The sequence below is a fragment of the Polypterus senegalus genome, chromosome 2 (genome assembly GCF_016835505.1).
Source record: "Polypterus senegalus isolate Bchr_013 chromosome 2, ASM1683550v1, whole genome shotgun sequence".
Taxonomy (NCBI): domain Eukaryota; kingdom Metazoa; phylum Chordata; class Cladistia; order Polypteriformes; family Polypteridae; genus Polypterus; species Polypterus senegalus.
In genome coordinates this window covers 220205070-220227746 of record NC_053155.1, presented here as the reverse complement: position 1 = coordinate 220227746, position 22677 = coordinate 220205070, and the positions used below count along the sequence as shown (strand labels likewise).

At 34.9% G+C, this 22677-nt stretch overlaps 1 protein-coding gene across 2 annotated transcripts in view; it reads right to left on the bottom strand.

Annotated features, from left to right (window-relative positions):
- Positions 1 to 701: 701 nt before the first annotated feature.
- The window catches only part of pcdh17 (protocadherin 17), a 124963-nt gene continuing 102987 nt past the window's right edge, over positions 702 to 22677 (bottom strand). For both annotated transcript variants that reach the window (XM_039745311.1, XM_039745312.1), the window contains exon 5: positions 702 to 2876. In XM_039745311.1, the coding sequence (XP_039601245.1) occupies positions 2212 to 2876 (665 nt within the window). In that variant the 3' untranslated portion in view covers positions 702 to 2211. The remainder of the gene's footprint in view (positions 2877 to 22677) is intronic.

Genomic DNA, 22677 nt, shown 5'->3' with positions numbered 1-22677 from the left:
AACTTCCCCTATTTTACTTTCACCTCAGGTTCACAAGCTTGGCGAAACAGAACTAAAGAGTGTCACAGGAATGTCTGCTTATCATCAGTAATACAGTTCTGCATGTTCCAGCTGCCTGCTCTAAGGATCTTGGTCTCACTTTGAAAAATGGACAATCTAAGCCAATCCCTTTCTGACCTAAAGCCGAAACTACTACAGAATGGATCGGCCTATGTCGGGTCACTCATTGGAATGCAGTATCATCTTTCAAGTAGTTCTCATTTCAGCTTTTCAAAGCCAAACCTGCTTCGAAAGAACTAGGTCCCCGTGTCCCCCCACCCCCCCCCAACACCACTGCCATGATAAAACGAAATCGTGCTTTATTAAAAGCAAATGTTTAAGCGGCATTTAGTGATTTTCATTTAACCTCCAGCAGTGCTAATGTTTTAACTGTTGTACAAAGCTCCAAGGTGAAATGTCTTGGCGCAGGTGTCTCAGTCTAGACACTAATGATGACAGTTTTTTTTTTTTTTTTTTGCTTTTTTCCTTCTTCTTCTTTAAAACTCGGCTTTACTGTATCTGTTATAATTGCAACAATATAACAAAATTAAATAGAATACCAGTTATCAAGTTTAGTTAATGTTGGAGGACTCTGGGAAAATTAAAAATGTAATACAGACAGAGAACATATTTAAAATACATAAACTGCTCAGAAGGACTACTTTTTTTTTTGGTCCTTAAAAATGAACATTTATTTATGTGGATAAGACATCCAGCATTTTTCTTTCGAGCATAAGATTTTGAGTTGGATTTTTAAGGCAAATATTGTTGTGATCAATACGCAATTGCTTGCTCAGACTATACCGTATATGCATAAACACATATGCACACATGTAGACAGATAAATAGATCGGTTTTGCAAAATGCTTTAATTGTTCCATTTCCCTTACTTAGTTACAAGATAAAAAATAAAATCTTAGCTGCTCCTGTAAATTATATTAGGTTAGTAAAAGTGTTCTGCTCCTTTGTGGTTGTTGCTTTTATTAGACGGCTCATGAAGCGTTGAGCAGTTTATGCATTCTAAAAAATTTTGACTATACATAAAACAAGAGACTTTGCTCTGAGGCACTGCTACCCACACTCCAGAGGGACAAGGGAGCAGAAGAAAATGAAATTAAACTCATAGAGTTCGACAGCTACTAAGGCAACAGTTGCCAAATACAATATAAGCCCAAGTATATTGCAACACAACTATATATTAATTTAATAAAATACACAATATAGCTCTTATACACTTAACAATTTGGCTCATATGCACAGAAATTGCAATAAATCAATAAAAATATGTACTTTGATGTAAACACATTAAATTCGATACATTTGCACATTAAATGGTATTGTGTATTGTGGTCGAGTAAAGGGACATTTTTTTTTTCAAAGAGTAGTTTCAGTGTCCTCTGCAGTTCATAAATAAATAATTATTTAACAAGTAACTGCACTTTTAGCAATTTTTAACATTTTTACAAAATGTATAAATAACTGTGTTAATTTTTGGACACTCTCTCTCTTTCTCGTTTTTCTTTTTTCACAGTACAAGAAAAATGTCCCTAAGTTATGAGTGGTAGTAGGATGGCTGGACATTACTGCACATGTAAGGTCTGGAATTCATGAAACAGGATGTGTTCACACAATGATCAGGATGTGTTTTACAGTTTCACTGATTTGGAATGTTCTATGTGGCTTATAAATATAGGGAATACAGTATACCACAAGTGATCACTGATGACAGGTGAAGGTCTGCTTGCTTTGTTTTCTACTTTCCTTATCATCACCTCTTAAACATCTGAACAACAATTTAATGAGATCCAAAATGTAACTGTGTCCTTCTGCTGAACAGGATCAAAAAAAAGCCCAGATTTCCAAGTATGTCTTTTCTTTTTGAAGTGATTGTCAAAATATCACTCATTGTTTCGCACTGTGAATGTCCTTTTTTTCCTCAAACATGGACTGGGTATTCCTTGTGAAAGACAAACTGTTGTGAAAAGTTATGAATTGGTGGGCACTTGAAATGCTCGCTCAGAAGCCCAAAGCTGCGCCTTCTGCTGTCCAAAGGACCATCTCTGCTCAGGAAATGTCCTTTCTAAACTTGTCCTTCTTATTCGAGAACACAAATTAGAGTTCCAGGATTTTTTCAGCTTGTTTTTTTAATTATGTTCTTCGTTCATTTTACGTTCATTTCCTTACTGTGGTGGCTTCACTTCCTCGGCAGTCCTGTAAAAGTTTGTCAATTTCGCGCACCACCTGTTCTGCATCCATGGCCTCTCGACTTATCTCTGGGTTAGACTGATCCAGCTGTTCTAGTACACAGTCCATTTCAGTTGAATCCCGGCTCACCCGAGAACGCACATCAGCAAGGACTTTAGCCATTGGATCAGACGGGAGGTATGTAGAGTCTTTTAATTGTTTATTTGGTGACAGACACTGACTACTTGTCTCTGCAAAGTTGCCCTGCTTCCCCTCACAGCCTTCAATGAGTCCTTTTGCAGACGTGCATCCAGGGATGCACATCTTGTTGGGGCTGTTTGAAGCTGAAGGAACCTCTTGCAGCAAGGGGCTTAACGCACGCTTGGCTTTCAAATAAGGTTTAACATTGGCTACAAGGATGGTGTGATCTCTTTTTTCTTTTCCAAAAGTACAGAAAGTCTTTTTCCCATTGGGGTTTACTGTTTCATATGTTTCAGTCTCAACATTTGCTTCCATTCCTGCTGGTACAAAAAGATTTGTGCGATAATCTGCATTTTCTGCCTGGTTGGCTGAGGGAAACTGTGGCATCCAGCACCTGTCAGAATGGCCTAGTACTCGACACTCATCCGTGCAATTAACGCACTCTTCTTGCTCTGTAAAATACAAACAGGTTTTTTACATTAGGATTGGTTTATACAGAAAAATTCTAGCATGTTAAAACAATCTGTATTTACCTAAGGTGCCTATGTTGTTTTTTTACCTTTTGCCTCTAGTAATTAAATAGAAAAACAAAACAATTATTGTAAAAATACTCTGTCATGGGAATTTTGTATAGCAGCTGGCATATTTTATGTTTTCCACCATTATTGCCCAGAGACAAGGGCTTGTAAGTGGTATAGTCGAAAACACAGCAAAAGGAAAAAAAGTATTATAACAGCAATAAAAGTCAATGGTGTTTTCATTCTAACATCAATGAGTATTTAACAGTAATGAGGCATGCTCCCAAATTAAAGACATTCTAATTTACAGTGCTGTGTATTCATTTGTTGCCATATAGTTTGTTTCAACTTGATCACAAAAAATTCTCTATCTGTGATTGCTGTGATGCGTTTATGAGCAAACTTTTAACAATTATAGACATAAATGCTAACTCTGACGTTGCATTTTTTCCAATTAATTAAAGTATAGCTAAAACCCATTTGTTGAAACGGGCTTCATGGTATTATGGGAAGTTTGTCTGTTTCGATCGCGTTGTGTCTTTATGAACCTCTGGTCACCATATATGGCAACCCTTACATACCTCTTTGTTTGCCCTTCTTGTTGCCTTTGTTTTTTGGATGCCAAGGTGCATTCTCTATGGTTTGCTAGCTTAAGCTAGCTACTTGCCTTTGTTCTTTGGACATTCCTACCCTTTTGTGGATACCTGATGACATTATATACAGCCAAGAGCATAGACCCTAGAGAGGCAGATATCTTATCACTTTATATATATATATATATATATATATATATATATATATATATATATATATATATATATATATATTGATTCCAGCACTGTGTTTCTTTTCAACTGAATACAAAATACACACAAGAAAGACATACAATATGCAGTGACAGATGAACAACCATTTCTGTTTATCAAGTCTGGTGATGCATGTTGGGTGGAGATATTTTTGACTCAAGAATAGGTATAGACAAATAATTTTACTTCAACTGTAAACACATGACTGTTCTAGGTAGAACATTTTCAAGTTATACCTAATAATACAAGAATTAAAAAAAACAATGTGCTGTAATTTGTGTCAGATCTTCATTTCATTAATATTTATATCACTGCCTGTTTTCTTTGTACTGTTCTAGCAAAACTTTACTTAGTTATAATCTTAAAAGCTTTAAGGCATTGACTGTCTTTTCAAGTTCTGATCATAGAAACACCTCTTCTAGTTACTGTATTTATAGAAGATGATTGATTTTTCATTTTACTTGGTTAGAAAACATCTAGGGGATAAAGTGTTAGTACCACAGCCTCATTGTTCTTGAGTCCGGAGTCTTAAATCTTGACCTTTCTATGTATTGTCTGCATATTCTCCTTGTGCTTGCATGAGGTTTCTTAAGATGGGCTAGTGTCTCTAAATTGTCACAGTACTGCATGTTGGACATGTTTATGCCAGGGAGAGGAGCAATTAATCAGTCTTTGCACTAAGACAGCTCACAGAGAAACATAAAAAAAAACAAACAGGTTTGCATATGACATTTATTGGTTTATGAAGGCTTATGACAGAGTGCCACATCAAGAGGTCTGGAGGTGCATGAACAGAGAACCAGAGAAGTATGCAAGGATTGTCCAGGATATGAATGAGGGAGTGAGGACTCGTGTTAAAAGCAGTGTTGCTGTAACAGACAAGAACCCAATTAGAGTAGGTCTGCACCTGGAATCTTTTTTAAGTCCTAACCTTATTGATCTGGTTAGGGACGTGTTGAGTCATGGAATAAAAGACCATCTCCCTTGTGCATGCTTTTTGCTGATGACAATGTGTTGTGTAGCACCAGAAAAAAGGAAGTAGAGAAGAAGTTGGAAAAATTGAGAAGGGCTTTAGAAGATAGAGGGTTGAACATAAATAGGAAGAAGACACAATATATGAGGTTTAATGATCAGGATTCAGAAGTTAGTCTGCAGGGAGAGCTATTGAAAAGAGTGGATACATTTAAATATCTAGGATCAGTGGAAACATAGATGAAATATTAGACAACCCCTAGAGTGTAGTGTGGATGGAACAACTGGAAGAAGGTATCAGGAGTATTGTGTGATCAAAGGTTTAAAGGTGAGGTTTTTAAGACAGTGGTAAGATCAGCAATGATGTATTGAACCGAGACATGGGGCAGTAAAACGAGAACAGGAGAAGAAGTTAGATTTGGCTGAATATTGAGAAGGATGTGTGGTGTTACAATAAGGGACAAAATAAGTTATGAGATGATCTGAACTATAAACGTGGGAGAGATACATAAGAAAGTATAGGAAAGTAGAATGAAGTGGAATGGACATCTGATGAGTAGAGACAATGAAAATGTCATTGGGCAAAAGAGTGATAAAAATGGAAGTAAAGTTGAAGAGAAAGAGAGGGAGGCCAAAGTGGAGGTGGATGGTTGTAGTAAAAGAAGATCTGAAGGAATAGGGCTTGAACGGTGAGGTTTGGGACTGAGCTGTTTGGAGAATGTTGATGAAGTACATGAACACAATACAGAAGCGAGAAAATATAATGAAGAAGAAGAAGATTGCTTATTGGACTGGTATTCTATCCATATCTGGTTCCTGTGTTGTATCCAATGATGCTAAGTTCTGCTCTAGTTCCATGCTCCTCTGAATTACAGTTAGTTGTAATAAAGGATGGATGAACAAACAGATCTGTGATGAACTGCATATTGTACTCTTTTGCTGAAAATTTGCTGTGTGCAGCAGTTCTTTGGGATATGCAATATTTAACAATTCTTTTATATACTGAACTGTTCACCTTATTAAATCTGACAGGTTACTAAAATGACTGTCCATTTATTCATTTTTCCATTACTTTCTCATATGGTCATGGTGAGACAGGAGTGAGAAGGTGCTCAATCACAGCACACACACATACACATACACACACACACACACACACACACACAAACCAACACTATTACCTGGTCAAATAATAGATGCCAATCAACTTTAGATATATATCATCAGATGCAGGAGAGCCACTGCAAACCACGAAGACATGAGTAGAATGTGTAAACTATACAGCGAGGCTAAACAAACTCAGCTTTCTAGCGCTATGAGACTAACCTTTATGTCATCCTAAAACAACAAACTACCACACACCAATACGAATAATTAAGGAAAAAGTAAGCACACAACACAACACAAAAAAAAAAACTGTTAGTGGAGAAGGAGAACAGTTGAACATAAAAATTCTATCAAGACACAGAAGCTGAGCAAAAAAAAAAATCCCAAGGAAGCCTTACATCTTTGTATAAAAATAATGCTTGACAGACATATGACAGCTGACTACCTAGACTAACAATACACAGGCAAAATTGCTTAAAAAATGTCCAATAATCTGTGATGATGAATTATTTCTCTGTATCTTGCCTAGCAAGAAATGTCTTAATTTGCAAGGGGGAAAAAGCAGATCCTTCACAGTGAATTTATGTGTGTTTTACAAGGAAAGCCTGTGTCATAAATAACACGAAAATTCCTATGACATTCCACTAAAGAGGCTTTGAAATTTAGGGTTGACAGAACTTCACTCTTAGCCACACGTAAACAATAAACTAAAAGAACTTCTGTTTTTCTCTATGTTAAGAAATTATCAATCTCACACGTTCACTGATTAATCTCATTAAAAACGACTGGCAAAGGATGTCAAAAGAGACAAATATCAGTATGTTTTCCTATGAACAAAGCTGAGCTTCTTCAGGAAATAAAATGGAAATGAATATTACATCTATATCATATCTCTTCTAGTAGTAGCGTAAGCTCAAAAAATGATTTTGGTTTCTACACTGAAGCGTTTTTCAGTTTCAAAGACGAGAGTAAAATTTAATTTACAATGTGATTACATTTTTGTATTCATTAAATCAATTTAATAAGCAGGATGCAAACCATGAAACAGCCCAACATAATTCTGAAGCTTCTACAGTAAACAGTGCAATCAATAGTATAAACTGCACCATAAATATTAACAATGGAGGTGATACCTTGCTATAAATACTTAGGGGGTCCACATCAGTGACATACTGGACTGGTCCCATAACACAGAGGGGCTATATAAGAAACGGCAGAGCAGACTCTTTTTTTCTTACGAAACAGCACTCCTTTAATTTGGGTAATGACATCCTTCAAATATCTACAAATCTGTTGGCTAGTGCCACCTTCTACACTGTAATGTGCTGGACCAGTGACATCACTTCAAAAGAGGCCCACTGAATTGATAAGCTAATTAACAAGGCAAGTCCAGTTATGGGCTGCACTCTCGACACACTGGAGGTAGTCAGGGATAAGAAAATGAAGACAAAACTGAAGGCCATTATAAATAATGTTGGGTAACCTTTCTCTGACACACTTGCACTGAGAATTTTAGCTAACAAATTATGCAACAGAAGTTTGTCAAGAAACGCTACTGGGACTTCTTCATACCTATGGCAGTACACCTTTCAAATTCCTCTCAGCGACTGCTTTCTTATCAATAACCAATTCATAACTTTTATTCCTTTTTTACAACTGTTTGTGTGTTTTTTTGTATGGGGGGTTCGGGGTTGTTGTTGTTGTTGTTGGTTGATACAATATTTATTGAGCTTCTGTAAAAAGCTAGAATAAAGTGTCATCTATCTATCTATCTATCTATCTATCTATCTATCTATCTATCTATCTATCTATCTATCTATCTATCTATCTATCTATCTATCTATCTATCTATCTATCTATCTATCTATCTATCTATCTATCTATCGTATATAGTAGTCCCTTTTCTATCTACCTATCTGTCTGTCTAATGTATCTTGCCAAATCTAAGAATTAAAATTAGCCCATCATTCTATTAATTATAAAATTAATGCATCAGTAAGACTGTAAATAATATTGTTTCTGTTTTAAACAGAAACCAGTTATACCAAACATTAATAATTTTATTTTATTACTCATTTATCTAAATACATTATCTAAGTACTTTATCTAAATACTTCAAATTTTCCAAGCAACTGTGAACACACTTACAAGGTCTTTCTTGTGTTTATTTATCTATTTATATACAGTAAACACAACTTAAATAAATATTCACTATGTACATGCTGCAGATTTTACATAAACTAAATAACTATTTGTGCTAAAAATATAAATAGGCCTATCCATGCAAGATCGTTCTGCTTTTTATATTTTTATATGGTTTACATAAATAAGCAGAACTTAAATGGTATGTAGGGTTAAGTAAATGCTATCATATTATCTTTGATACAGTAACATTTTAACAACATTTGCTGAAAAAAGGCTTGCCAAAATGACACAGCCAGAGAAAAAAAAAGAAGAGAATGATTTCAGAGGTTACGGCAAACAGCAGCTTGGCTACTTGAACACAGATGGAGCAGCCATTGGATGACTAGTATTTAGGCTGATGGGTGTGTCACCGGGGAATAGTTGCAGCAGAGGAAGCTGATGTACGGTGTTCCCTGGAGTCTACTAAGTAAAAGAGGTCTGGTGTTTTAGAAATTGGAGTGACCTTTTTATTTTGTAATGGATTATCTTTTCATTCCTGCATGCTACAGCAGACAATACAACTAACATCAAACTAAGAACAGGTAGGCAAGTAAATAAAGCACAAAATCATTCCAGGTTGCCTGGCATTTTAACAGGGAACCCAGGGCATAAAGAACACAAGTAAGAAGTAGGGAGTGAACACAAACAAACCCCTCCAGGTGAGAATTACAGAGGAAGCAGTCCTGTAGCCACCTCTGCTAGTTAGGAATCACAATAATGTCCTGTACAGAGCATATTAATGTTTATTGATTTTTTGTGTATTCTATATTAAAATGTGTTTCTGTTTTAAACTTTTTGAAAATGTTATACTATTACAAAGTAATCAAGGTTATTACATTTGATATCTAATACTGAATAATTTTTTTTACATATTTTAATTGGTTAAGTAGATTTACTATAATAACGGAACGTGGAAAGTAGCATTTTATGATCCAAATTGTGCCGATGCTGTATGTGCAAATGCATCTATTAATGGACACATCTAAAAACAAATTAACTTCACCCTATTGAAAGCAGTAAATTCATATAACTGAAGGTTCTTATTACAACATGGATTATGTGATACTGCAGATGATTTATGAATGATTCAACATACAAAAATCAATAGACTCTGAATTTACTTATTTCTAAAAGCTATTGACCCTTAGTGGCTTTTTCCCCAGCTGGGATCTGTAAAGACTGGAGTTTTGTTTTCCTCTCCTCTGTGGCCAAATGACCTTAACTTAGCCTTTGCTTTGTGTATTTTATTTTTTACTTTCACCTCTAATACAATTTTCAAGAGCTTAATTTAAAGTATATATTATGCATATTTTAATAGATATATGTATGTGGCTTTGTAGTAAAGGGGACAGGGCAGTCTAATGGTCTGAAATCCCTACAGATTTTAATTTTTTCTCCAGCCGTCTGGAGTTTTTTTTTGTTTTTTCTGTACACCCTGCCCATTGGACCTTACTCTTATTCTATGTTAATTAATGTTGACTTATTTTATTTTCTTACTGTGTGTTTTATTTTTCTATTCTTCATTATGTAAAGCACTTTGAGCTACGTTTTGTATGAAAATGTCCTATATAAATAAATGTTGTTGCTGTAAAATGGAGGCACTGGGCAGTTCCCAGTGAAGTGAAGTCTGAAATTGTTACTCACACTGGTAATTACAAAGCAGTCATTTTTGCCTTTATAGGAATGAGATCTCGTAAGTTAGAGGGACTGCCTGTCAGCACCAAAGTTGCCCTGGAATCATGGCTCCAGATGAAAGAAAAAAAGCAACTGAATTTGCTCTTGTCTAGAAGGTGGCAACAAGTGTATTTTATCTGAAATAAGTGGAACTCCATTGCCCAAAGCTGAGATAGACACACAGTAAAGGAGAGAGAGAGAGAAATAACAGGAATTCAGGAATAAAAAATCCTTGGAGATCTGACCATTAAAGATCCAGTTGGGACTCAGCTCTGCAGTGGTCTCAAGGACTGCTAGAAAGTGCTGAATGAATTGATGGCCATGAGACTTAATTTACCTGAACATCTGGGATACAGAGAGAGGACTAAAGGTTTTTGGTGATAACAAATGTTGGTTAAGTGAAGAAGTAACTCCATCTGATAAAGCAAAAGCTTGGCTAATTTTAATGGAAAAGTAGAATTTCTTTATATGTTCTAAGTTTCATTTAATATTCTGTGTTCATCCTTTATTTATCCTTAAAAACGCTTATTGAAGTGACTTGTGTTTTATTGTGTGATGCTTTGTATTTTGTTGAATGCTATTTTATGCTTGACTACCCACACTACCTGTTGAAGACAGCTAATAGAATAATTTTAAAAATATTTGCTCTCTCTTGTCCTAGGTGTACTTTTAGTGACTTTCCTCGGCATTCACGTATGTGTTAACGTTTCTTCACCTGCACTCCCCCTCTTGCATTCCCGTAAAGCCTGCTTCTCAGACTGTGTCATCATTCGACCCTGTACACTTCCCACTTACTGACTTTGGCGGTGACTTTCTCTATGCCTCTATTGCCGATTCTCCATCTTGTGTGTCTCACACACACACTTCCTCTTTCATCGCATCACCAAAGTCAAAACTGACCAATGATATTGCTCAGCGACACTGAACATACAGACTTTAGTGTTTTTATTATACAGTAGATTTTGTCCTGTCTGTACTGATGGGTTTAACGTCTCTTAGTTTGTTAATTGAAAGTGTGCTACATAAAAAATAAAATGAATTAAAAAGAGCTAAGAGACAGTATGACGGTGCAGTGTCCAGGACTGATGTATATCTTCACAGTCTCTGTTTCTAATCTGGGGAAAGCATTTTCTGTGTGGAGCGTGATGTCTCCCCATTTCTGCATGTCCTTTCACACAATTACCCCAATTTCCTTCCGAAGACATGCAGGTTAATTTAATTAGCATTTCACTGTGCCCTATGATGAAGTAGAGAGCCAACCACGCTGGTTGTTTTTTATGTCATATATTGACATCATAGTCTTTGTCTTCTAAGAAGAGAGTTTTGCACTAAGCGGCTTGAAAAAAGAAATAGAAGGGTACAGGAATGTAATGATTTTTCAATCAAATTAAAAAAAAAAATCAATACAAGATTAAAGGAAGTGCAGCAAAAATGCAGCATTATTGCCTGTTAGCTTCAGATCATAAAACCACCAACTTGTGAAATTTTTATATTAAACCTGTAATGACAATTGATCATGCAGTTGTATTTGAGCATCATTACACAAGAAATAGAAGTGATATTTTTCTTAATAAAGTTTTATGAATATAGTGTCAATAAAACAGAAATAAAAGTGAGATTTTTCTTAATAAAGTTTTATAAAAATAATGTCAATATAAAAGAAATAAAGGTATTTTAAGAAAATGGCATTCTTATATACAAATATACAAATTAGAGGGTTCGAAGCATATTTTTTTATTTACATTTTAATGTGCATACAGGATGATTTTCTCATTTAAATTTTCTTCCATCAAAGCAACAATGAAAGAAACAAAGTGAAGGGAAAAGACAAAAGAATTAAGAAAACATGTGAAAGGAGTAGTTCAACCTTTACACTAGTAATGCATGGTTCTTTAATTGTGACCAGTATCTCTGAGCATTTTCTTTATTTATAACTGAAGCACTGACTTCTAAATTGTTAACTAGTGCATATCTATACCATGTGTTTATCAAAAATACTTCTCATAGCGGAAAGGCACTTTTTACCAGTTTAGTTTACAATATAATTTGTTTTTATTCTTCAGGCAGAATACTTCAAAATAGCACAGATGCAGAACACCAAATTTATCAAAAATGTACTGAAAAGATCACCAGTTTAGCATTTATAAAAACCTTTGATGATATTAGTAGACATTTTCAAACTAGATACTTGAAAACAGAAGTAAAACGCTGCAAAATTATATCATTTATATTTAGAAATACAGTAAATCATTCAGTTTATTCTTTCCTGTATCTTTTCAAATTGTAATACCAGTAAAACTGGCTACCCTGGCGAGACCACTGCTGCCATCAAACCACAAACATGAACAGAATAAATCATGTAATGTGATAAAAAAAATGCATTGGACATTTCTGGCATTAATATTATTAATAAAGAAACAAAAATAGTCTAAGAACTTTAACAGGGAATACTGTACACTTTGGTTTCAACTGTGTTTTGCATCAAACAGGCCTTTATGCTCAGAGGCTATACTCTTGCTGTTCATCTCCAACATCATAAAGGTTAAGTTTTAGGAACTGAAGTGGATAGTTAAAGGCTTTAAAAAGGACAAGACCAGTTATTGAAATGTTTGGAAGAGCTTTACTCATGGCCAGGAAGGGGCTTTTCACATGTATTTTTCCAATTCTGTTTATTTTTATGTAAGATGTTCTCTTGTTGAATTTTCAAGCTCTGCTGCAAGGTATTCTTGCTTCTTTTGTAATTTATAGTAGTTTGGTTTGTAACCTGCTGAGAACACTTTCCAACTTTATAAAGAATAAAAAACAAAAAGTAATGTTAGGATTGCTTTAAGCTTTTAAGTTTGCGGTTTTCTTCCTCAGGGAAACCAGGGGGGCATGAGGGAGACCAATTTAAAGTCTGAAAGGGCTTAGAAGCATGAAAAAAGTATAGAAAATACTGTTCAATATTTTGACTGCTTAGTGATGCACTGAAGTGTGGAAATATTTATGCACTTGCAATGTGCTGAGCAAATAAGTTTGATTTTCACTATCCCTCATCTGTAAAAGTACTGTAACAAGTGTGTGATTTAAAACGTCCACACTAATCCAAGTCAAATATGTGTGCATCCACTTATGCATAGTAAATTAGATGTATATGTATATATACATATTCTGTGTGAATACAGATACACATTGAGTACATTGCTGTTAAGATGAAACAGGCTATGAGTTTACAAAATGAAATGCCAACTACAGCTTAGCTTTTGCATATACAGACAAATTTAATTCCCAACCATGCAAGCCAAACTCATTTTGCACACAATTGTATTTTATTTTTTTAAACAGACAACCTCCTTCACTTTGATGAATTTTAACTGAGTATTTTGAAAACAATGCACACATTATCAGTAAAAATATTGAAAGGGACTGCCAAACACACTTCTGAGAACATTCGGTAAAAACCAAAAATAAACCTAAGACATTACAAAATAAAACTTCATTGCTGTTGTCTTCTACTAAAGTGTTCACTGATGGGCACACAGAAACCAAAGGAGTGTGATGTGTCCTCATGTACCACACCAGGCTGTAGATCTGACAGTTCCAAAAGACTGTCTTCTGCCTTGACGCACATGACGCATTTTAACAAATTGATGTAATTAGCCATGAAGTCTCAATGCAAAGCTTTATAAATGCATTTTAGGGAATATTAAATACGAGTTATGGGAATGAGTATAATCTGCAATGTATGATATTTAAAGAAGCAGAAAATTATTAAGGACGGAGCAATATAAGACTGCTGGATTATGTCCAACAATTTTCTTAAAAGAACAATGAGTAATGATTCATCCGAAACGCATCATGTAAAAATGGCAAATTATTAAAATGCCAAACCCTTTAAGATAATCATACATGAGTGCAAGGTAGTGCTTAAAATGCAAGCACTGTGTTTCTTTAATCAGGTCAAGTAGTGATTTGCGAAACTGATGAAACAAGGAGCAAAATGAAGAAATGAAATGAATGGGCCATTCATACTACCCAAAGTTCATCTATCCAGCATATGGTACACTTTACATTGCTAAAGTAACTATTTCATCTCTTCAGACCACTTGCACGTGTTTATTTGGGGGAACTGCAGTATCACTGTTATATTAGGATATTAAAAAGCTGTATGAAAGGAAATACATTGAAATACATCACAAGTCAATCCAAACTATTTCTAGTCCTGCTATTGTATCTTGATGTTGGTCAATGTTAATATTTTATAATGTCCGGGGGGTGTGGTTGGGATGAGCAAGAGCCTGTCTGAATCTTGTCCATAGAGCTATTTTTTTATGTGGAACAGCATTTGTGGAGAAATTACTGCTTTCTTTTCCTAAGTTTCAGCATCACCAATTACATTTAAACAGAATAAATGGACAACATTTCTGAAACATAAGCACAGCTTTTTTGTCAACCTTTGAATATACTGATTGACTGTACCATTTTTTCTACATTATTTCTTTGGTCATGAAACAACTTATTATTAGATTGATAGAGATGACAAACATATTTTATAAAGTTAACATATATTCATATTTACTATATAAGAGGGCACTGTGAGATAGAACTTGGTGTCTTGAGAGCTAGTCCAGAAGATACTAGAATGCAGCAGATAATCCATGGCAAGTCTGGCATGTTTTTGATTTCACTCTGTCTACTGCATAAACAGCATATCTCCAGATGAAAGACAAAAAGAAATCAAAATTGCTCTAGGGTGGAGAGTGGCAACAAGTAGATCTTATTTGAATAAGTGGGACTTCATTGCCCAAAGCAGAGAGGGACAGACATAAAAGAGAGAGAGAGTACTGGAATTCAGGAATAAAAATTCCTTGTAGACCTGACTATTAAAGATCCAGTTTGGGCTCAGCTGTGCAGTGGTCTCAAGGACTGCTAGAAAGTGCTGAAAGAACTGATGATCCTGAAACTTCATTTACCTGGACATCAGAGATACAGAGGGAGAACTAAGGGTTTTTGGTGACAACAAAAGGTGAATAAGTGAAGAAATAGCTCCATCTGACAGACAGAGCAAAAACTTGGCTAGTTTTAATGAAAAAGTAGACTTTGTTTATATATTCTCAGTTTCATCAGTAACACGATCAAGAGAGGAAGCGCCAGGTAAGACAGTATGAAACACAAGACAATACCCAGAAAAAACGTAGTTGGAACGCTGAAGATACATGTAGGGTAAGAGATATCAAATATTTTTATATTTATTAGTCATACAGTATAGCTAGTAGCCCATAAATGGATGGATAATTTTAAATATTGCTGTATTGTCTCCTGTTAGTCTGGATAAATTAAATATACAATTGGTACTTATTTCTGGTATCTGACTCTTGAATATAGCCTTTTTTAAATACAGTAACATTCTGTTATGTACAAGTCCAGTTAAGTCATTTTCAACACATGTACTACATTTCTAACCACATTAGTTTATCAATGTAAAATATTTATATTAATGAGACTTTTGACTTTTGTTTTGTTTAAATAACCTAATGTAGCCTGTTTCCCTTTAAGTCAGCTATCACTTGAATCAAGAATTATAGACCCATGTCTCATAATCTATTTTTATGCAATTATGCAGTTCTCCAAGAGTCCACTAACTGGAAATCGTATATTGTTCTCCACTGAAATCCACTGTGTGTAGGAAGTATATGTTATCCATTGTGGTCTTCACAGCTAACATTAAATAAAAACTCAATATTAATGCCAACATTCTGTAACTTCTTTGTCCTGAATGTTGTTGTTTCACATCAAAGCTAGAAGGCTACAAGTATTGATTGGCTCAAATTATCACACTTCTCCTGGCTGTTAGCCAGCAGTAAAGTAGAATTCTGTGTCTTAAGAGATGAAGACAGCTAAATGAAGTACATGTACAGTACATCTGCAGGAAATGACTTAAAGGTAAAATGGACAGTCATATTTGAGGGCGACCCAAACATTTGTGACAGTGGTTAATTCATTTTTAGGAAAAAAAATATTTAACAATAGTAAATGATCAACTACCACAAACAACAGAATTGCTTTAACACCATATTGATCCTATTCTAAAATTATGTCAGAAGCTAATGTTTGCACAGCTTAATTGTTAGTCTGAAGTAAAATTCACAGTTTTTAAGGAATTTCTATTTTTTTTTTTAGTGACCTGTCCTCTCAGGTTAAACTCTCCTGTTTCTATGATGACCACCCTTCTGCTACAGTACCATGAGTCATCCCCAGTATCATGTAATAGATGTTGCAGAAATCTTAATATATTTGTTGGGGGCTCTTAATAAGGACTGTGTACTTTACCTGATAATGTGTGTCACAGAAACTGTACATTAAAATAACTCCCAAAGGATGGGAGTCTCTGCTTTATAACTAAGAACAGCGGCTCTTAAATTTGCAGACAGGCTTTTAGGTTTTTTAGCTGGGAGTGAATTTTATAGAGTAAAGGCATCTGAGGTTACAGCTGGGTGCGAATATAACAGTATGCTAAATAATCTAAATATACAAAAAATGGTCAAGAGCTTTCCTGATAAAGGGCTAAAATAATTTAAGTATAAGCAGTACATTTCATAACACACACCACAAGCTGTGATTTATAGAAAATGGCTTGGAAAGAAGAAGAAAAAATTACTAAGGTTGGTTTGACTTTAGCTGGTCTTTTTTGTTAAAGAATATTGTACAAGGTGACTAATACATACAGATTCTATAATGGTTTAAACTAGGTGTATTATATAAAAGGGGCAATTTTGAATTTTTTAAAAAAGGAAAATGAAATTGGAATATAAACACATATTAAAATGTGCCTATGCAAGATAATAAAAAACACCCTGGGAAATTTAGAAGATTCATTTTATAATTTAAGGCTTACTATTTCTCTGATACTGCGTTTAAAATGGCATACTGATGAACCAAGTATATTGATTTGTTGGAATGGCAGTAGAGCTTTAGCAATTAGTAGAAATAAAGGAAAAGCTGTCATCTGTTTAGAAACAGCAATTTATTTACATGTTCATTCCATGTCTTTAGTCATCTCATCATAATTTATGACTTTCTTCTCCCAGTAGGATTTTGTGCATATGCACACCCACAGTGTAATTTCATACTATCCTATTAAGCTATAGCTTGCCCAATTTAGCTTAAATCAGAGAGGAAACCAAGATGCTATCTTTGAATACATATGAAGTATTCTACTCTATGAATTAAGATTCAAATTGCAGTATAATGCTACGATACTACACAATGGCTGCACAGTACTTCACACTTTTCTCTCTGTAAGAGTGAACACCTACTCTTTGTTAAAAATATCTAAATAATTGTCTGATTTATTATATAGTTTTGACACACTAACCTTCTTATGTTTTTTCTTTTTAAGAAACAACTGGAAAAGACACTGCTACAATTAGATATCCAGGCGTAGAATGATGGAACAACTTTATGTTGTTTTTCTTGATAACAAAATTATAAATTAAGAATACGGCAATCTGATTGTGAAGCTCAAATAAAAAACACAAGGTGGTAGGTACAAATCTCATAACTAGATCCCTGTGTGGACCTGAGCAAGCTGTGTATCTTGCCTGTATGCTTAGTGTTAGACTAAGCCTATCCGTCACTTGTGACAATTATGGAAAGTGCTATGATGTTAATCATAAAGGGTCTATATAAAACAAGCACACACATATGCATGTACAATATGTATATGTAGATAGATAGATAGATAGATAGATAGATAGATAGATAGATAGATAGATAGATAGATAGATAGATAGATAGATAGATAGATAGATAGATAGATAGATAGATAGATAGATAGATAGATAGATAGGATATTCCGTGAGCTGTGGCAATACTGAGTCATAGGAAGATTTGCCTATATAGTCAGACCTTACAATCTAATGCATAAATTGATACAGCTGAATACTCCTACAGTGCTTCTTAAAGACAGAAAATAAAAGTGTAATTACAAAAATATGTGTTACGCATCCACTTATTTGGGCAGAAAGAAGCAGGCCCTTTTAATGGTTTAGGCTGGAATTCAAACTAGGATCTAGTGAATGTAACTTCTATACCCTGGCTATTAAAGCATGGACCTACATTATCTCTCTGCCCGTGCTTATTCCACAGTGCTTGTATAAAAGGGAAAATGGATTAATGAATGGCTCTTATGCATACCTAATGCATAGCATATCCATTATCTCTTGTTGCTAACGCTTTTATTAACATCTTGTCTTTCCCTTGCCTTTTCTGCCTCTGAGAGAGTGGTACATGTGATACTCAGATTCTTAAGTAAAGTCTAGCATGCAACACACTCTGGTTTGTTAATCATTTGATTTATTATGGTGTGTGGGTGGCCAGAGTAGGTTCCCATTAGCTGTTCTTTTTAGTGAATGTTCCTTCCCCATGGTCCTGTATTGCATTCACATCAGATAGTAGACAGGGGAGAAAAAAATATGTACTGCACTCAGTCACTGTTGGGGAAAATATTTGGTTTGTTTACTTTATATATATATATATATATTCAGTGCATAGTAAAATATGGAAAATAACTATGCTAGAGACATGGGTGGAGAGAATAAAAGGATTTATATTTCAAATTATGCACTTCTTGTAAATAATAATAATAATAACTAACTTGTACTATATAATTACAAATCATGCGGAAAATGATGTATTGCATTAATTTTATGCTTGCCTTTAACATTTCTGTTAGTACATGATCAAAACAAAACATAGCTCCAGTCTTATAATAGTGTTATGTTAATTCCATCTATCCATCCACCCATTATCCGTAACTGCTTTGTGACTTGTGAAGGCCTAAGCCAATCTCCACAGCACCATTTACAAAATCCAGCCCAAAAGCATGTCAAATACAGTACATTACAATACAATACAATACACACTTAACAATACATACCTAGAACATTCAGAGTGACCAATTAACCTTAACATGTACATGTTTTATATATGGTGGGAAAAGCTATAGAAATAAACCCATTTGCTGTGAGAACATTCAAACTCCACACACATAGTAATTGATCTCAGCATTTCAAACCTGACTTTCAAGAGCTAGAGGTAAAAAAGAAAAATCAAGAATCAGCAGAGTTTTTGAGTATATTAACTGTTTAAATTCTGATTGATACTCAAAAAATGTTGATTGTAATACACATCAACATGCATGTTACATAAGGTTATGTACGCTGTATTGTTTCCTCAATTTACTTGTTAATTGAGCCTGTCTAGTTTTACTCAATGTTTTAAGACCAAAGTTTTGCATTGTGCCATTGTAATTATTCACTGTGTGCTTAATGTAACGTGTGATTGTAATTGTTCTTCCTCCCCCCAGGATACTGTTAAGAAGGAAATGATTGCAATTGAGCATTTTTAATCCAGTGAACAAAAATATTGGGGAAAAAATCAACCATGGTTTATCATGTCTGCCAAATTTAACCATGTAATCATTGACATTTAATGTACTGTAAATAACCATTTATAATATCTAAGCAATATAAAGACTGCCAGTTCACTTCATCAGACAGACTGTGCAAGAACCAATGAATATTTCAAGTGAAGATACAATTTTTTCCATTGATTTTCTGGACCGTCTCAGTTCATTAAAGAATGGCAAAGACAAGTCTGTGCCTACCTTGACAGCAATAAGGACAAGACAGAAGATAATGTTGGTGTGCCCGCCCAATGCAGGGTAATATATATGCATTTACATATGCAGAATAACTATGCTACAGTATATATCATCATTAGCATTCACAATGAAAGAATACTAAAGTTGAAAAATAAAGGGGTTTTTACTTTTCCTAGTCAATTTTGTTCATTTTCTCAGAAAAGTAAAATATGGACTTGAAATGACTGGGGTAAGATTATGCAATCCATCACCAAAAAGAATCATTATTTAATCAAAAAAATGGTTGAAATGAAAAGGTGAAGCCACAGCAGCTGACTCAGACCCCATTTGTCCAACCCTAGTCTGAGATGCTCATTTCCAGTGCTCATGTGACCAATGACAATATCTATGACTGAAAAAACTTTAAAGATTATTCCTCTGAGACTGATAGTAAAACATAACTAACTTTATAGACCGAACCTAATCCAGCCCTAACCTTAGCCTCTTTTGAAAAATTAAAGAAATACATTTCTCTTTGCCAACAGTAAAGTGATTTTGAAATTACTTGCTTCTTTTAAAGCATTTCAAAAAACGACATTCTTTCACACTTGAATTACAATCATAATGCTCACACCACAGTTTTTAAATTGCTTTTGATGTTAAAGTGCATAAGACTTGTTAACACTTACTAAATGTCTGACACGAAACTTCACCTTCAAGAATGTACCTACTTGGCATATTTCAATTGGACTGACAAATACCGATTATGTACATTTATGGGCTGATAACATGAATGTGTGTCTTTTTCCCTTTCTTTACGTTGCACACAGACCTAGGCCAAAATGATAGTATATTTTAGTTGTGATCAAAAAAGTACCCTTATGATAAAATGTATCCTAAGATGGTTACCTGCAGTGTGCCAGGTTTATGACAACCACAGCCTCTTTCACAGGTTAAAAAAGCAGTCAGTCAGTCAGTTAGTCATTCTCAACCCCACTTAATCCAATCCTGTTTTTTTACCCAGTTTCTTAGCTAACGTACTCTCATATGATACACTTCTGATATAACTGTGTTCAATAATTGCTCTCCAATTAAGTTGGATGCTTTCCTTTGTCTGAACTCTACAGGTCTAAACGTGGTACTCTACTGCTGTGAGGCTAACCAGTCTGTCACTGTGCCATCACACATACCCAAATACCGGGGCTTGTCAGCTCAACATTCATCATTTTATACGGAAGTAGCATGCAGTGTCACAAAGCAGATTATAAAGCCGATCACATTATACACTAAAAAGGCATTGCATATAAGAGGGGGCACTGTTGCCTTGTGGCAGCTGGATTAGACCTTGAGCAGCTGTGACAGAGCAGGACTGCACCTGTACACCTTGGGGACTAACAGATCATGACTGAACTAAACCTCTGCAGCAGCAGGGCTACTGCTTGTAACATTGTTTGCATAAACTCATTGATCTCTCTCCGTGGAAATAAATACTTTCCATTTGTGCTATAAGACGGATATGTCTAATACATCAAAAATGGTAACATTAATAATGATTAATCCAGATTTAATATGTGGAAGTATAACAATCTTTCCAGCGCCTCCTGCTCATTGAGACTCTTTGCAGATATATATATATATATATATATTTTTTTTTTTCTCTCCTGGTGTGAATTTTCTTTTCCTATTCTTGAAGTGGTACATTAATATATTTGCACTTCAGTTCATTAATTTTCCTGAAAATTAAATGTCAAAATGAACAAACACAGAGATGGATGCTCTGATAAAGTCATTGAAGAATCAATTTCACTGATTTTTTTAATTAGCTTCTTATTGTCTTAATGTTGTAAACACAGTTAGCTGATACAATTTTCCTTATTTCTTTTTACAGCCATGTACCAGAGCTTGTATAATAATAAAGCTTGGTGGCTATGATTCATTTTCAGCCTCAGAACTGAAATGCACCTTTAATGTACATGTACACAGAATGTGGTTTTATGAATACATAAAATCCTCTGCGCGTCACATACTCACAGCCTCCTTAATCATTTTTCCCCCTCTTCCTGTCTGTCTCTGTGCTGCTCAGTGACATGGAAGCTCAGTCGAGGGATATGCAGAATTTCAATTGGCTTACATTCGTAATGACACCTGTCTGCTATTGAAATCCAAGAGAGCTGCAGAACCGAGTAGCAGTTATCGGCTTTTCATATACAGCAGCTGGGCAGTTTGTCTCTTGGTGTTTGTTTGAAATTGACAGAACTAAACTCTCCCTTATAGCTACACACACACACACAAACACACACATTTGTACTATACATATATAAAATGACTGAATCTTTCCTAAACACGTCTCCATTCTTTTAACAGTCTTTATTCAAGCTGAGCAGACATAAAATGTAATAATCGGAATCCCATTTATCACAAGTTATCAATACGTTGCAATGATCCTTTTCAGTGCTTTCTCTCCTCTGCTTTTTACACTGCTCTCCTCTTTCCTTCTTCCCATTAGACAGGAGATAATGTAATGCACTCTTTGTACCCTGGGCCACAGCCAAAGATATCTACGTTGTGTGATTAGTCAAGAGGTCTTTAAGACAGTATGGTATTCATTGATACTCCGTGGTTGTATGAATAACCTTAGGCTGAAACACTGGGCACATTTATGGATTGCCAAAGGGTTCCCTTCCAGTTAAACAATAAGTATGTGCCTATCAGGTTTCTCCTGCCAGCAAGCTGTTCTACAGTAACTCTTGAATTTCATCTGGGATTCTATTACACAAAGGCAAGCTGATTAGGATTAAATATGGCTTTGTTTGATACTGTCTGGGTATTTAGGCAGCACTTAAAAAGAAAGAAGAGGCAAAGGCTCTATGCCGACAAAACAAACAAATACAAAATGCCTTTAAAAATGACTTTGCTTATCTGTAGCATAGAAAAAGGCAAGATCTCTATGGATACTTTGTACTTGATGAGAAAAGCCAGAATAACTGTGGTGGCAAAGTGAATGAAACTCCCCCCTCTGATATCATAAAAAAATGCACACCACAAAAATAAATATGTCAAAGTCATTTAAATGGCCGCAAATACTCAAGGTAAAGGGTTAATGCTCGGCACACAAGTGAAATCTCCTATACTAAGACACTAAATTTATTCAGACAGATCTTGTGGGAAAATCTGGGGCTTTCAATTAAGGCTTTCAACAAGATGGGCGGAAAATGAGCATGATCTTAAATGAAAGAAAAAACAAAACAGGAATAAATGGCAGAGACTACACCACCCACACAGTTAAATAGTTAATCAGGTACCCAGCTGACCAAAAACAATATAGCTTCTCTTTAATAATATCGACGCCAACTGAAATTTAAAAGTCAAA